Source organism: Thermobia domestica, chromosome 17, assembly GCF_964235325.1.
Source record: "Thermobia domestica chromosome 17, izTheDome1.hap1.1, whole genome shotgun sequence".
NCBI classification, from domain to species: Eukaryota; Metazoa; Arthropoda; class Insecta; order Zygentoma; family Lepismatidae; genus Thermobia; species Thermobia domestica.
Genome location: NC_137470.1, coordinates 154,111,003 through 154,125,932, shown reverse-complemented (window position 1 = coordinate 154,125,932; position 14,930 = coordinate 154,111,003). Strand labels below are relative to the sequence as shown.

General features: G+C 37.5%; 1 protein-coding gene across 3 annotated transcripts in view; it reads right to left on the bottom strand.

Moving 5' to 3' along the window:
* The window catches only part of LOC145674428 (uncharacterized), a 1,698,027-nt gene that overhangs the window by 821,009 nt on the left and 862,088 nt on the right, over nucleotides 1-14,930 (bottom strand). For all 3 annotated transcript variants that reach the window (XM_081744474.1, XM_081744473.1, XM_081744472.1), the window contains one exon: nucleotides 2,154-2,324. In XM_081744474.1, the coding sequence (XP_081600600.1) occupies nucleotides 2,154-2,298 (145 nt within the window). In that variant the 5' untranslated portion in view covers nucleotides 2,299-2,324. The remainder of the gene's footprint in view (nucleotides 1-2,153; nucleotides 2,325-14,930) is intronic.

Genomic DNA, 14,930 nt, shown 5'->3' with positions numbered 1-14,930 from the left:
AATTACTTCTATTATCTTATATACATTTTCTACTATTCCTGGAGGGGTCGCGGTGGCTCAGTGGTAGAGCATTCACCTCCGGTGCTTGGGGTCCCTGGTTCGATCCCAGCTCGCGCCGTGTGGAACTTGTGGTGGACAAACACCGTGCTCGTGGGTTTTCTCGGGGTTCTCCCGTTTCCTCCCACTTTCTTCATTCCACCATTTCCCTCATCTCTCATCATCACCGTCTCCTTTAGCATAACCGGCATAACCGTAGGACGTAAAACTTAAAGATTTCATTTTCATTTTTCTACTATTGCTGGAGCTCCTTCGTGACTAAGCGGTTAGCGTACGCGCCTTTGGCGTGGGAGACCCAGGTTCGATACCCGCCGGAAGCTCATGTGGATCGAATTCCACGTTAATCAGTAGGTCCCGTCCTATATAGCCCCGCTGCTGAAAGGGACGTTAAACTTAAAATCAAGTCAAATCTATTATTTATGGCAGGAAGGCACGGTAGCTCAGTGATAGAGCGCTTACCTCTTGTGCTTGGGGTTCATAGTTTGATCCCCAACCATGTAATTTTGTGGTGGACAACATCGTGTACATGGATTTTCTCGGGACACTTCCATTTCCTACCACATTCTCATTCCACCAATTCTTCCATCATCGCTCACTTGCTTTAATTATCGTCTTTCTTAGCCTAAATAATATAATCGTGGGACGTTAAACTGAAAGATTTCAATTTATTTCCATTTTATTGTTTCTGGTTACTCTGAAACAGAGATGGTCATACTACAGTACAACAACAACTGATAAAATTCAGTTATAGTTGCATGTAGGCTCTTTTTTCACGTCCTGAGTCTAATAAATATTATAGGAGTATCTGATTATCCTAACGTTATGGGCATTTTTTCATTATATTATTGATTTGAAAAAATGAAACAAAAATACAAGATACGAGGGCTATTTTTAAAGTATTGTCCGATTATCAATATAAACAAAACTAAACGGCGTGACAAACATCTTGACATTTGAAAGCGGCGCTCCATGTTCCCTTTAAATGCTGCTAGCAAATGAGAGACCAGCAATATTGCCACGTTTATTTTGTTCACATCCACGTCTATCCCCTGTCACCTGATCGCGCTGTAATTTGTCTGCTTAGCCATAGCCACACCCCTTTACCACTTGGCAACGTCGCGCCAGAGCTTGCGTTTTATTCGTTTAGCTGAAATGCCAAGATGTTTGTCACAGGCTTTAGTGTAGATACTGCCATACATTTTTGGGTTACACATTAAGCTATTTTTCTGCATAGTTACCTTGTTTCTTTGAACAAACATTTATCGTAGCGTTCGACAAGTCTACGTATGCTCACGTCGTAGAAATCACTCGCCTGTGACCGAAGCCAATCTTAAACCCTTGTTTTAACTTCTTCATCGGTATCAAACCGCTGGCTGGCGAGAAACGGCTTCAGGTAGGGGAACAGATTATAACCAGTTGGCGTAAGTTCCAGGGTATATGGTAGGTAGTCCAGTAGCTACCATCCAAAAGATTTGATTAACTCTTGAGTTTGAGCAGCGGAATGAGGGCACGTATTCAACTGACTATACTCGTGCACACTGACGCTACAACTGCAACTGGTGTTGCCTCATGCTCAAGGAATACTGCGAGACAATGCAGGTGCACATTTCGACAGAAATATCAAACAAAGCCATTAGCCGCAGTGAGAACAACGCTTGAAGATCGGCTTCGGTCACAGACGGGTAATTTCTACAACGTAGGCATACAAAAACTTATCGAGCATTATGTCCGAAGACTTTCCTGATTTGCTGCTTGCTGAGGACATCCTCAAGTAACGCATTCTTCACACGTGAAGCATTCGGACTAAAGCAAGGAATGATACTACAACCTTAAATATATATTGGTTCCATATACTACTTTAACCATTATGCTTAATGAATTTCGGATCTCTTAAAGCCACCGAACATAAAGGAATACGCAGTACTATTTATACAATTAGGTCATCAGTCATTGTTTACCTCCTACCACTGACGTTGCTAATTTTTATTAAGAAGTAACTTATATCAGTTTGTGACTACAACTCGCACTCATGAGATATAGTGCTTGATTAAAGTATATTCCTTTAAATTTAATTTCTGATATATTATGTTACTTACCTGCAATGCGGCCGTACCGCTGAAACATCCTTTCCACGTCCGTTTTGCTACACTGGAATGTATTCAGATTCCCCACAAATACACGAGAGTTTACAGCTTGTGGATCTTGAGAATTAGTTTGATTTCCGACTTTACTCATCTTCATAGCGCGCTCCCACGCAACACACGTTGCTGAAAAGACAAAGAAAAAAATGTAATCAGAAAACATACAAGATAACAGTGAAATATATGTGTTAGAAAATATACTACAAAGAGAGCAAGTTATCAATAATGTTATTTTTTGTCATCTCTTTTTCAATATTTTTCTTCATAATATCATAATGAGGTTTTGAAAATAGATTATGAAAATTTGAAAAAAAAATCTACTGACAGCGTCATATTTAAAGTTAATCGTTTCACGCCACTATATACAAGTTACCGAAGTACATGAACGAAACATACATCATTCAAGAACAGCAAGGGATTTACATCCAGCACATGACAGTTGTCATTAAATCTACTTGTGCAACAGTGCTAAGTTTGGCAACATCGCCCTTTCCTGATTTGCCTTCAGCTGTCTCCAATGACATGCAGTTCTTTTAACGTAAAGTCTCCAGGCTAAAACAAGGGATGATCATGATATGACATGTTCAAATATTTCTTTTGTTAGATATTACTTTCACATTTGTTTCCAGCTGATTCACATTTAGGGAATACTTACGTTAGAATATCTCCTAAAAATACTGAAAATGTGGTATGTGTAAAGATCCGTACTATATGCTTTTTTCGATTAACCGTTACTTAAATAAGGACGCTTTAATCTTAAAAATTTGGTGTTAATGGATTCAATTGTCAATTGTTATTATATCAGCTTTAAGATCTTGATAACAAATTGACCATTTCATCAATATCTGTTATAATTTACAATGGGATCACTCGTTAATTTTAGCAAGCCTTTATAATTTGATATAATTATTAGCTAAATAATCGTTCAGCCCTTTAAACAAATGTTAATAAATACACATTTCATTTACATAACGCTAATAAAGGAATCGTTCTCTGAAAGACATTTATATCATGTTTAACTGTGCATGAAATTAAAAGGCGCTGGGTGAAGTAGGCAATTGTGCTTTTATTCTTATCTCTTTGTTTTGAGATAATCGTGTTTTGAAGGTTTTAGTTTATTTTGAATATATTTAACCCTTCTTTACCCGTGCCCATAAGCTACCAAGTACAATGGATTGATTCATACACCCACGACGGTAATTACGATTAATCTGTCTGGTTAAAAAAAAAAAAGCTGTTGTTATCCATAGGTAAAATTTAGCCAAGAAAACCTGAATTTTCTTTGGTCAATTAACAATATTTCAAATTAAGTAATTGCATTTTTAATTGCGTTTGCAGCAAATGAGAATTTGAAAGAGAGACAAATGGTCAGATTTTTTTTAAAGTAACATTTCATATTTGGATGAGCGATTGTTAGATATAGTAGGCAAAGAACAATTCTAGATGTCATTAAAAACAGGAAGAGAAACTAATTAGAAGCGTAATGGTTCAGTGATAGAGTTCTCAATGAGTACTGCCTGGTTCGATCCGATTTCATGCAAGCTTGTGGTGTTCATGTGTTTTCTCGAGAGTTTCCCGGTTCGTTCCACATTGTTTTCATAATCATTCATACAAACAAACAATTGAAACTGGATTTTATTTCAGAACCTAATTTAAACATTGCTTCAAAAAGAACTGTATAATGAAGGACATAGATGGCATATGGGAAAAGTTAGGGGCGAAAGACAATACATAATGAACGGTATTACGGTATTACTCCTGGGTACTTTACGTAAATTTTACTCTCAGTGCCAAGTTGATATTTAGGACAGTTTCCAGCTACAGAACAAATGCACATAAACATTTCGCAATCTCTCCTACAGTTTATGATTTATTGCATAATTTGTGTCGATAAAAAAGTAACATTCGCTGAGTGTCAGAAATGATACATGAGGCGGGGACGGAACACGCCGTCTGTATCAAATGTGATACATACGACGATTAATGTGTTGACCAAGACATTGCCTGAGAAACTTGTTATATGGAAGCTTCTCTGTTTTCAGCAAGTAATCTGTAAATAATACATGTTAGGAGGAAACGATCGTCACATATCGATTTAGCATCTTTAATTTAGTTCAAGTCACTTTTTCAACACAAGGACAGAACATGATCTCAAATTTGCTGTACAGTAATAATTAAAGTACACATACATAACGTTGTCTTGAAGTGGGTTAAACGAAAATGTCACTCAACGATATAGTACTCATATCGTACGCAAAAGGTCGTACAAAGTATATTCGATCGCATATGTTGATAGAGAGTATGTGATAAACAACTTCGTGCTCCTAATTTTAATAAGAAACATTATCTGATATGCAGCTTCGGAAATACACAGTACTAGCAAAATAACATTTCTTCTCACAAGAAGAATACGTTTCATTTTCGACATATAGGGCTGAATTTAGATTTAAAGGGCATCAGAAGTGTCACTGTTCATCTCAGCAACACCGAAAAACTATGGATTCGACACTGACATTGGTCATTTTCGATCATTCTTATATATCTTCTTCCTCCCACTTCCCCAGGTTGCGGTGCTGAATTTGGATTTAAATGGCATCGGAATTGTCACTGATCATCTCAACGATCCAGAAAACTATAAGCTCGACACTAACATCGGTCAATTTCAATCATTTTTAAATATCACCCCCTCCCCTACGTTGTACCGTGAAAGTGAAGACAAAAAAAAGGAAACATTTTAAGTCCGAACTTCATCTATGTTGAAAATTTGATTGAGATCGGTCGGGTGGTTCAAGAGGTAAGAATTCACAAATTTAGTAGCTTCCATTTATAGGTAGATAAATCAGATAACGTAAGCTAGAATGTACAGATATTTTTTTTTTAATGTAAGCATTTTATAGTGTTTATTGTGCTGGAAATAGCTCCATTTTTTTAGCGACTTCTCAACCACATTGGAGTCATTTAATATCTTGTTTATCTACTTTATGTGTCATTGTTTTGGCCAAACTGCTTCCCAGCTGGAATGTAGTTACACACTGGTGACTTGTGGAGAGTACTGGGTTGAGTCGCAAAGTTTTATTTATTTTTTTTAAATGAAGAATTTGATAATTATTTAAAATCAATTTGTAGACAGACTGTGCCAATTAAGCGCCAGTAAATAATGCTCAGTACTACAATTGCCACGTTCAATTTGTCCCAAACCGGCTTCCTTTGTACTCAAGCAGAAACCTTATCCTAATCTCATTCATAAATAGCACTCCAAACAAGGCATAGATGGCACGAGGGTGCTGTCAAGAGGACGCGTTGTTGCCATCGCTTAAATTTACTTGAAGTTCCCATGCTGATTTTGACGACAGTGTTCCTTCCTCTCTCCATCCCTCTTTTGACCACATTTGTAGGGTTGCAACACCTTAGCATCCACTTTATCTGTTCTTTCTTCACAATACTATGGCGAATATGAAACAGATGTCAGGCAATGTAAGAATAAGGAAGCTGATTTTGGGAAGAGGGAATCGAGCACTAACTTAAAGGACAGCATTTGGAACTTTTGCAACTAAGACTCCACGTGGAGTTGACAAACGACTGTCAAATGTTTGAAACGAGAGTTCTAGTTGGCCATTTAGTTATCGGGGGTGCTTTCCGCAAGATCCCTCGGACGATGACTTATTTATGGCACGAGCCACCACACGTAGAAGGCGGCATTCTTAATATACAAACTACACTTAAAGATTGGTTGCCACGTTAGAAGAACTTGTAGCTGTCATAAAAAAATCTCGAAACCCTACCATATTTCACCGTGTAAACATAGCCTTGAAAGGGTCATAAAACATTTTTTCCATCTTGCAAGGAGTTGAACAATGCTCAACTTTCTGGGACGTCTTGCTTGCTACCTGCTATCGCCCTCCCGCTGACATAAAGGAAAAAACCAGTTTCGCCGCTTCCGGAACAACGGATTCTTTTGGACAGGAGGGGAAGTGCACCAAAATACACGTTTCTAATGAGGAGGTTCACTGTTTGTCCACTAGAGTGAAGTGCTGCATAGGTGAAAATATCTTTCTTGCTTCCAAGTAGTGATGAGCGCAAGAGTCTTGGTCTTGCAGTTTTTGCAAGAGTCTTGCATGCAAGACCAAGACCAAGACCAAGACCAAGACCAGGAATCCCGATGCAAGACCAAGACCAAGACCAAGGGGTGCAAGACCAAGACCAAGACCAAGACCATACCTGCAAGACCAAGACCAAGAGCAAGACTCTTGCGCAAGAGTCTTGCACAAGTATGGTACTACTTGATGTTTTATAGAATCTAAAAAGGAAGGGGAAAAATCGTTATATGTTTCACGTGAATTTCTTGGCTCCAGTAAAAATACCGCCGGAGTGAATGTGTTCCCAGTAGTTTATGGAATCCATGTGAGTCGATCTGCTCCTGTAACATATAGCTACAGTATGTCGTTTTTTGAATCGGTTGTTCACAAGACGACCGACAGCATAATTATATAGCTATAATAACTTCAGTGTCTGATTTACTTTGGTCATCACTTGATCATTCACGACGGCCCATCATTGGATTTTGGGAAATCATACGAAGAATAGTTGTGTCCATAAGAAGTGGATAAGCAAAAATAAACTAGAGCATGTTATGGACACGGTAGCTCAGTGGCAGAGCGTTCACCTCTGGTACATGGGGCCCTGGTTCGATCGCAGCTTGCGCTATGTGAGCTTCTTTGGTGAACAAACACCCTGTGCGTGGGTTTTCCCGTTTCCTCGTACTTTCTTAATTCCACCATTTCTCATCATCACTGTTTCCCTTAGCCTCAGTGTAATAATCGTGGGACGTTCCAAAACTAAAAAAAATGTAGTATTGAACATTGGCAATTCCGTACACCATAGGTGCCGACTACATGTGTATGGCCTTGGCTCTGAGGTTCAAGCATCCGTTGGAAATTTTTAATGTGTAATAAAATCAATATTGAAATAACATTTTCATGACATTGACACGCATGTGACCGCAAGTTTGATTTCATAGGTGGATGCTTATACGTTGAATAATTGTTTATCAATATAACTTATAGCCCCCTTAGGTATACGGCATATCTAGGATTCAACGATATAACATTATACAACAATAAATAATCTATATTCACAACTGAGAGTGATTTCGTACTTATTTCAAATAACTTGAAGTTTGATGCCGTTATTATGTATTTCTAATGTAGGTCAAAAGTTTTTATATAAATTGAGTTTACACAAAAGACACAGACAGTTGAGTCGTTTTCAGTTTTCACTCAAATTATTCTAAAATATTGGGGCTCAGTGGTAGAGCGTTCAGCTCTGGTGTTTGGGGTCCCGCGTTCGATCCCAGCCCCCGCCAAGTGAACTTTGTGGTGAACTTTGTGTCCTTGGGGTTCTCCCGTTTCCTCCCACTTTCTTCTTTCCACCATTTTCATTCATTTTTCATCATCACCGTCTCCTTTAGCCTAGCCGGCATAATCGTGGGACGTAAAACTCACAAATTTAATTTCATTTATATTCTAAAATATTAAGAGGTTTAATTATTATTATTTTAATTTTTCTCTCTTTTTTGGTCAATATTGCAAAACATATCATCATCGTCATAATAATAGCTATTCTGCCATTATTGGCAGCTTCAACTACAATCTCCTTCGCCCCCTCCCTCTAGCACGTCCCTCATAATACAGTTCCTCCTCAGCTAATGTCCTCCTCTTAATTACATCTAAAATTCTTTTCTCCCCTACTGCTACTATTTCTAAAACCTTTGCATTCGTTTTCCGTTCAACCCAGCTGAGTCTCTCCTTTTTACTCTATGCCCACATTTCGAAAGTCTAACTGTTTCATCGTTTTTGCGTAATGACCTTGTTTCTGCCCCATGCAGTACATATTAGAATCAGTAAAACAAAATTTCGATATTTAATTGGGAGTTTGTTCAATACAAAGATGAGCTAATCGTGGTTGGAAGGAAAAAATCTGACGCCTTTAGAGTGTAAAAATAATTTTGCAATTTATGGTATTTCAGTAATCGGTGCCGTCTTGGTTTTCTTTCATGCGTCTCACTGTCAGGGGTGGCCTCCCCAGTTTGGGAACCAGTGGAGTATTGGATCTGTTAAAACATATAAAAAATATTACGAAATGTTGTGATTTATCTTATAAGTAGTGAAGCGTGATCACCCATTGAAAAAAAAGTAAAGGTCATCGCCTATGTTGTACAGTATCATCACACTTACACGAAGGTAAAATATATTACATTTAGAAACATACATTGCATTTTCCTCACTATTGACGCAATGTAGGATTTATTATCCCTTATATCCAGAGTAAAATTTACTTATGAAAATCATAGATTTCTTAAAAGCAAAACTTGCAAGACTCTTGCAAGCAAGACCAAGACTGGGTGTGCAAGACCAAGACCAAGACCAAGACTAGGTGTGCAAGACCAAGACCAAGACCAAGACCGAGAGTTCCAGTGCAAGACCAAGACCAAGACCGCATGTGCAAGACCAAGACCAAGACCAAGACCACCCGGGTCTTGGTCTTGGTCTTGCATTTGCTCATCACTACTTCCAAGAAGTTGTAATATGTACACAGTAAACAGAAAGATTGGGTTTCAAGATTTTTTTTATGACAGCTACAAGTTTTTGTAAAGTGACAAGGCATCTTAACATAAACACACACACACACACACACACACAAAAGTAGTCCTTTAACGTAATCCATCACGTGCTAAGTTTGTAATAGTTTTATGTACAAGAAGGGTGAAATGCAGCAGGTCAACCGGAAGACCACCCTTCACTAGAAGGACTAGTTGAAATATCCTTCTCGCGTAAGAAAGAAACATATGGTTAACTCCAATGGTGTTCTGCTTCCTTTGAAGCAACTTGAAGAGCATTTGGCCGCGCCGGCTTTACATAGAGTCACTACATTATTGAAACTTACAGGGTTATACTGTTATAATTTATATTTTGTTAATAAGACATCAAACAAGTTTGTCTCGTTGTTGTGGGTGTTTAGCCAAAATAAGTCGTTAGTGGAAAAAGGTTGAATACAATTGAAGTAATACGAGAGCGGATCGGAAACTAAGGTTACAAGGCCGAAATTTCGTGAGCTCCGTCTGTTATAGAGGAATTAGAAGTGTGTGGTAATTTTAATACATGGAGTTGGCAACTGTGTAGAGTTTCAGTCAACCGCCACCTACAGCGCTAGTTGTATGTAAACACAAATGGCAACTCCTTTGGAAAACTAGTCTCACGAAGAAGTCTGCTCAGTTATTCGATTTCTGTGCGCGAAACATGTAACCACGGCTGAAATTCCGCGGTCGCTGGTAGAAGTATACGGAGAGAATGCTATGTGCCGTCAGTATGTTGCAGTCGAAAGTTTGCGGCTGGTAGAGAAAACGTCACCGACGAAGATCGCAGTGGCCGACCCAGCACAGCATCAGCAAATTTGAACACACGCAGTGATGCCAACCTGTGGGAAAAATCCCATATCGTGCGAGTTTTTGACTTTATTTTCTCGGAAAGGGATAATAAGCAGTATATATGGGATTTTTCAAGAAGATCGAAATTTAAGGCTTACTTGTAATTAGTATAACGTGAGAAATTCACATGTAAAATGGGATTTTTTGCCTCTCAACATGGAATTTCATCTTGTTTCAGGTTGGCATCACTGAACACACCTCGCGTGGAGAAGCGGAGGACAAGTTACGGCATCCAAGCGACTTTCACCTGTTTCCGCACTTTAAGGAGCACCTAGAACGCCGTCGCTTTGCTTCAAACGAGGAGGTGAAACATTTCGTGACTACATGGCTGAACATACAAGCACAGATTTTTTTAGCAGGAGAGAATCTTCAAACTAATCCCAAGATGCGACAAGTACCTCAACCTGATATGGAGAATATGTCGAAAAATAAGCTCATGTATGTACTATCAGTTGGCTGTATTGGCTGTATGAAATAATATATACATGTTTCATTGCAAGCTTTGTAACCTTACTTTCCGATCACTCCTCGTAATGATTCATTTTGCCAAAAAAAAAAAATCTTTTTTATTTTCTACTGTGCAGGATAACATTAGCTTATTTTATTTGTATTTTTTAGCAGAAAAGATTTTTACTCATCTCATGCTGCAATTAGCTGCAATTCTTCTTGTTTTAAACTCTTTGATGCAATCTGTTGTGTCATTTCTCTGGCATACATGTCTTTTCCGGATCGTGGAACTCTGGCATGTGCGTACCATGTACCATTTATACACATGTAGGCATGATTGTTTATCTAGGAGGTTCGCCGAGTACAGAAAAGAAGTTAAAATGCTTTCTACTGTGCCCTGACCGTACTACTGAAGAAAGATAATGCAAAGAATGTTAATTTGGAAATACCGAGAAAATTGCTAAGCCAGTTTCATTGCATATTACGTACGGAAGACTCTGCACAAGAAAGTTTCAAAGGTAATTTGGCAATCGTCGAAAAGAAAGCCGTGGGAGTTGAAAGAGCACGTAGAATTAGAAATTAGAAAGAAAAAGAAAAGGGAAGAAAAAAACAAGATGAAGCGGAAATAGAACCATCGATTCAAATGATGTTGGATTTGAAAATAAATTTTCAACTAGAACATACCACGACTTAAATGGAGCACAGATAAATTACTTCTGGTTACTAGGGCATGCAGCCTGAAAGTCCCACACAAGGAAGTTTATTCTTGTAACACAGAAGTTCGAGAATTTAAGCGAGGAAAATTGCGTGATGAAATGAACTTCGCAGAAATCTTTTTACATGCAATGAAAAGATGTGATTGTGCTGGTCGTTTCATTTAAAATATATTATGCTTTTATGTTAAAACTACATACAAAAAAAAAAAAAAAAAACTAGTTGGTGGATCCTTCTGAAGAGAAGCTCAAATGAATTAAACACGCCTACACACATACTTTACCTGTATATGTATGCAAAAATGATTTTCTGGAAGTCATTATCCTCATCATGTATTTGTCATTATCATAGGTAGCCATTATTGACAGGTCACTTGCAGCAACTGAGAAGCTTCCATGCTCCACGGTCTTCTGTTAACCTCTTTCATTTTCATGTATGAATTTTCTCTTTTGATATCGTCCATTAATTGTAGTCTTCTTCGACCCCTCCCTCTCTTTCCTGTTACCATACCGTCTAGCACGTTCCTCATGATACAGTTCTCTCTTATCCAATATCCCAACCAGTTTCTCTTCCTCTTCTTAATAATATCTAAAATAGGTCTTTTCTCCTCCACCATTTCCAACACCTCTCATTCGTTTTTTGCTCGACCCAGCTAATAATCTCAATTCTCCTCCACATCCACATTTCGAAAGTTTCCAGTCTTTTTTTTTAATCATTTTTGTGTCATGTTCATGTTTCTGACCCATACAATATAATACTCCACACGAAGTATTTTATGACTATTTTTTTCAACTCTTGAGACCCTATTTAGTATTTGTTAAATGTTGGAAATTGATTCGGTTATTGGTAGGGCGCTCACCTTTGGTGCACGGGGTCTCTAGTTCGACCAAAGTTTTTGCTAAGTAAAATTTGTGTTGGACAAACACAATGTGGTGTTTTACCGGGATTCTTACATTTCTTCCACACATTTTCTTTTCATCCCACCATTTCATACATAAGTGTTAGAATAGGAGAGGAAATGACAGAGGGGTGTGCAATTGGAAGAGAAGTTCGACAGGAATGCTGTCTCTCGCGTACATTATTTAACATCCATCTAGGAGAGATAGTGAAAAAGAACCTACAAAATTAGGACGGCATTAGAAGGTAGAATGATTAGGTGTATACGGTGTACAGATATGGTGCTTGTTGCAGAATCTGAAGGGAAAATCAATAAGATAGTACGAAAGTGAGAAAGGACTGTGAAGAATATGGGATGAAAATAAATGTTAGAAAGAAAAAAGACAAAAGCCATGGCGATTTGAACGAACGGGTTGGTGTCAAATATAGAAGTAGGAGGGTATGAGAAAGAAGAGGTGACTAGTTTTCGATATCTGAATAGTATTATTAGTAATGATATGAAATGTGAGCCTGAAATAAAAGCAAGGATAGGAATGCCGAAAGACCTTTAGGAGAAAGAAAATACTATTTTTTGGGACCTTGAATAAAGAGTTGAGAAAAATTCATAAAATGCTTCGTGTGGAGTATTGTGTATGGGTCAGAAGTATTGATATTACGCAAAAGGGGTGAAAAAGACTGGTTGTGGATGTGGAGAAGAATAATAGAATTAGCTGGGTCGACAGGAAAACGAATGGCAGAGTTTTAGAAATGGTAGGGTAGAAAAGAGCAATTTAATATATTATTAAGAAGAGGAAAAGAAACTGGTTGGAACATTGGCTATGGAGAAGCTGTACCATGAGGGACGTGCTAGGGGGTATGGTGGCAGGAAAGAGAAGGAGTGGGCGAAGAAGACTAGAACTTATGGACGATATCAAAACAGAAAAAGCCGAAGAGGTTAGAAAAATATCCTGGAGCATGGAAGCTTCTCAGTGCCGCAAGTGACCTGCCAATAATGGCAGAATACCTATGATGATGATGATTTCATAGATTATATTTATCATCGTCCCCTACCACTTTTACTTTGGCTTTCTTCAGTTCTCCATTTTATTCATTATGATCATCACCGTCTCATTTAGCCTCGATGGATAATCGTGGGGCATTAAATCAAATGACCTGTTAAAGCCAAGCCATGGAAGAGTGAATTCATGTGTTACAAATAAGTGGAGAGTAGAACAATTATGACATGATTTTGGTCGAATGAGGCGCCAGGTATCAAAACCCGCCAAATCCATTCTTTTTAACTGAAATTCAGTTATATATCGTTAGTTATATGTTTGATCTAAAGCAATTACATGGAAATAGTATTCTGTTTAAAAGCTTAATATATACTAAAAAAAAAAAAAAACTAATTCAAATATGGGACTTCGTGCGCGTATATATGGAGATTTACTGCATGTTTTACAATATTACTCGAAACTAAGCTAAACAGATGTGATGGAATTTGATACTAAGTGCCTCAAATAACGAACAGTATTGACAGTGAATAATAATATCTAAATTTCTTTAATGGTTATGGCGTATGTTTCTTGGTTTGATTCCCGAGTTGGAGTCTCATCATTGGAGTTGGTCCAGCATCATACGGAAATTCGGCAAGTATAGTGAACCTGTGTATACTGGTAACCATAGGTACCATTGAAAAATGACCAACTTAAAAAAAGTATAAGTACATTTTGATGCACCCCATATATATATATATATATATATATATATATATATATATATATATATATATATATATATATATATATACCATTCAACCATTTTTTATTTCAATGTGCTAATTACCTATAAAATGCTTCAGCAATTTCTTTTCCCTCTTCCACCTATGACGATAGATACAGATACGATCGTCAGTTTCAGATAATACTCAAAACATCAACATTATTTCAAGCCTCTAATTAGCGAAACATCGAAAAGGATCTTATCCTAAGTTTATAAATAACAATTTAATATTCGTGAAAGAAACAATTGGAATCTTTCAGACCTCACAGGATTGAAAGTATATATATATTTTTTTAATCGGAGTAGTTGTGGGGTAAAATTCATTTGAACGTCCTAAAAACATGATTATCCTGCAAGAAACGTGAAGTAGGAATATCATTGCAGTGTATATGTTAAGTACAGATTTTTGATGGCTAGTTATGCGGTACATTGAAAAGGGAGCATATGTTTTACTAAGTTGGGGGAATGTAATGCCTTGCTCTTTACCTAGTTTAACCAAAAATAATAGGTGCAATTTATAAGCTCTAAAGAAACCACTCGCCATGTTTCATGATTTTTGAGAAGTTTGGTTTACCGAAACTCAATCATATATATCTGCCCGTGGGTACGTCCGTTTGGACATAAAATCTTAAAAGGTACTTCGTGAGTCAGCGTAACTTTTGGCCAGAATATAGAAAGTGAAAGGTTAAGAACAGAGTTTCTTGATGGAAGTTTATTCAAACCGGAAATGGTATTTTTTCTGGTTTTAATCTTTGATCACTATAGAGCAAAGCGGTAATAGATGGGGAGAAGCAGTCTCTTGAAATCGATAAAGCGTTTTAATATTACATTTCATCTTCATGCTTAACTCTCTATTCAAAACGGAAGTGACGAAAATCAACCACTTTAAGTTTCCGCCGTTGATCACTATAGAATAAGAACGGAAATAAATACGAGGAGCAGTTTTCTGCAATCAACTTAGCATACAAAAGATCTTAGCTTTCTGTTTCAATATTAATTGAGAAGATGTCTCGCTAATATATATGACACAAAAAATAAAACAAAAAATTATAGACCAACCTAGGTGCACAAATGCTTCCTTTCGGAGTTATAGGCTGCCGAAAACTTGAAAAAAAAAATAACTTTAAAAGTCAATAGCTCCAATGCTTTGGGATCTACCGTACCTGGGTTTAGACTTTATTTAGGAAATAGTATTGTGCCCTATCAAATATCCATGCTTCAGAATCTTGCGGTTATTTCCGCAACAATTTTTATTGAGGTAGTTGGTGAGTACTTGAATTTATATGCCCGTAGCTAAACTCCCTCTGCAAAAATTGTTGCGTGAGTACCTTAGGATTCTGAAACATGTATTTTTAGATAGTGCACATAGTAGTTCCTAAGTGAAGTCTATACCCGACTACGGTAGGTCCTATAGTTTTGGAGCTATATAC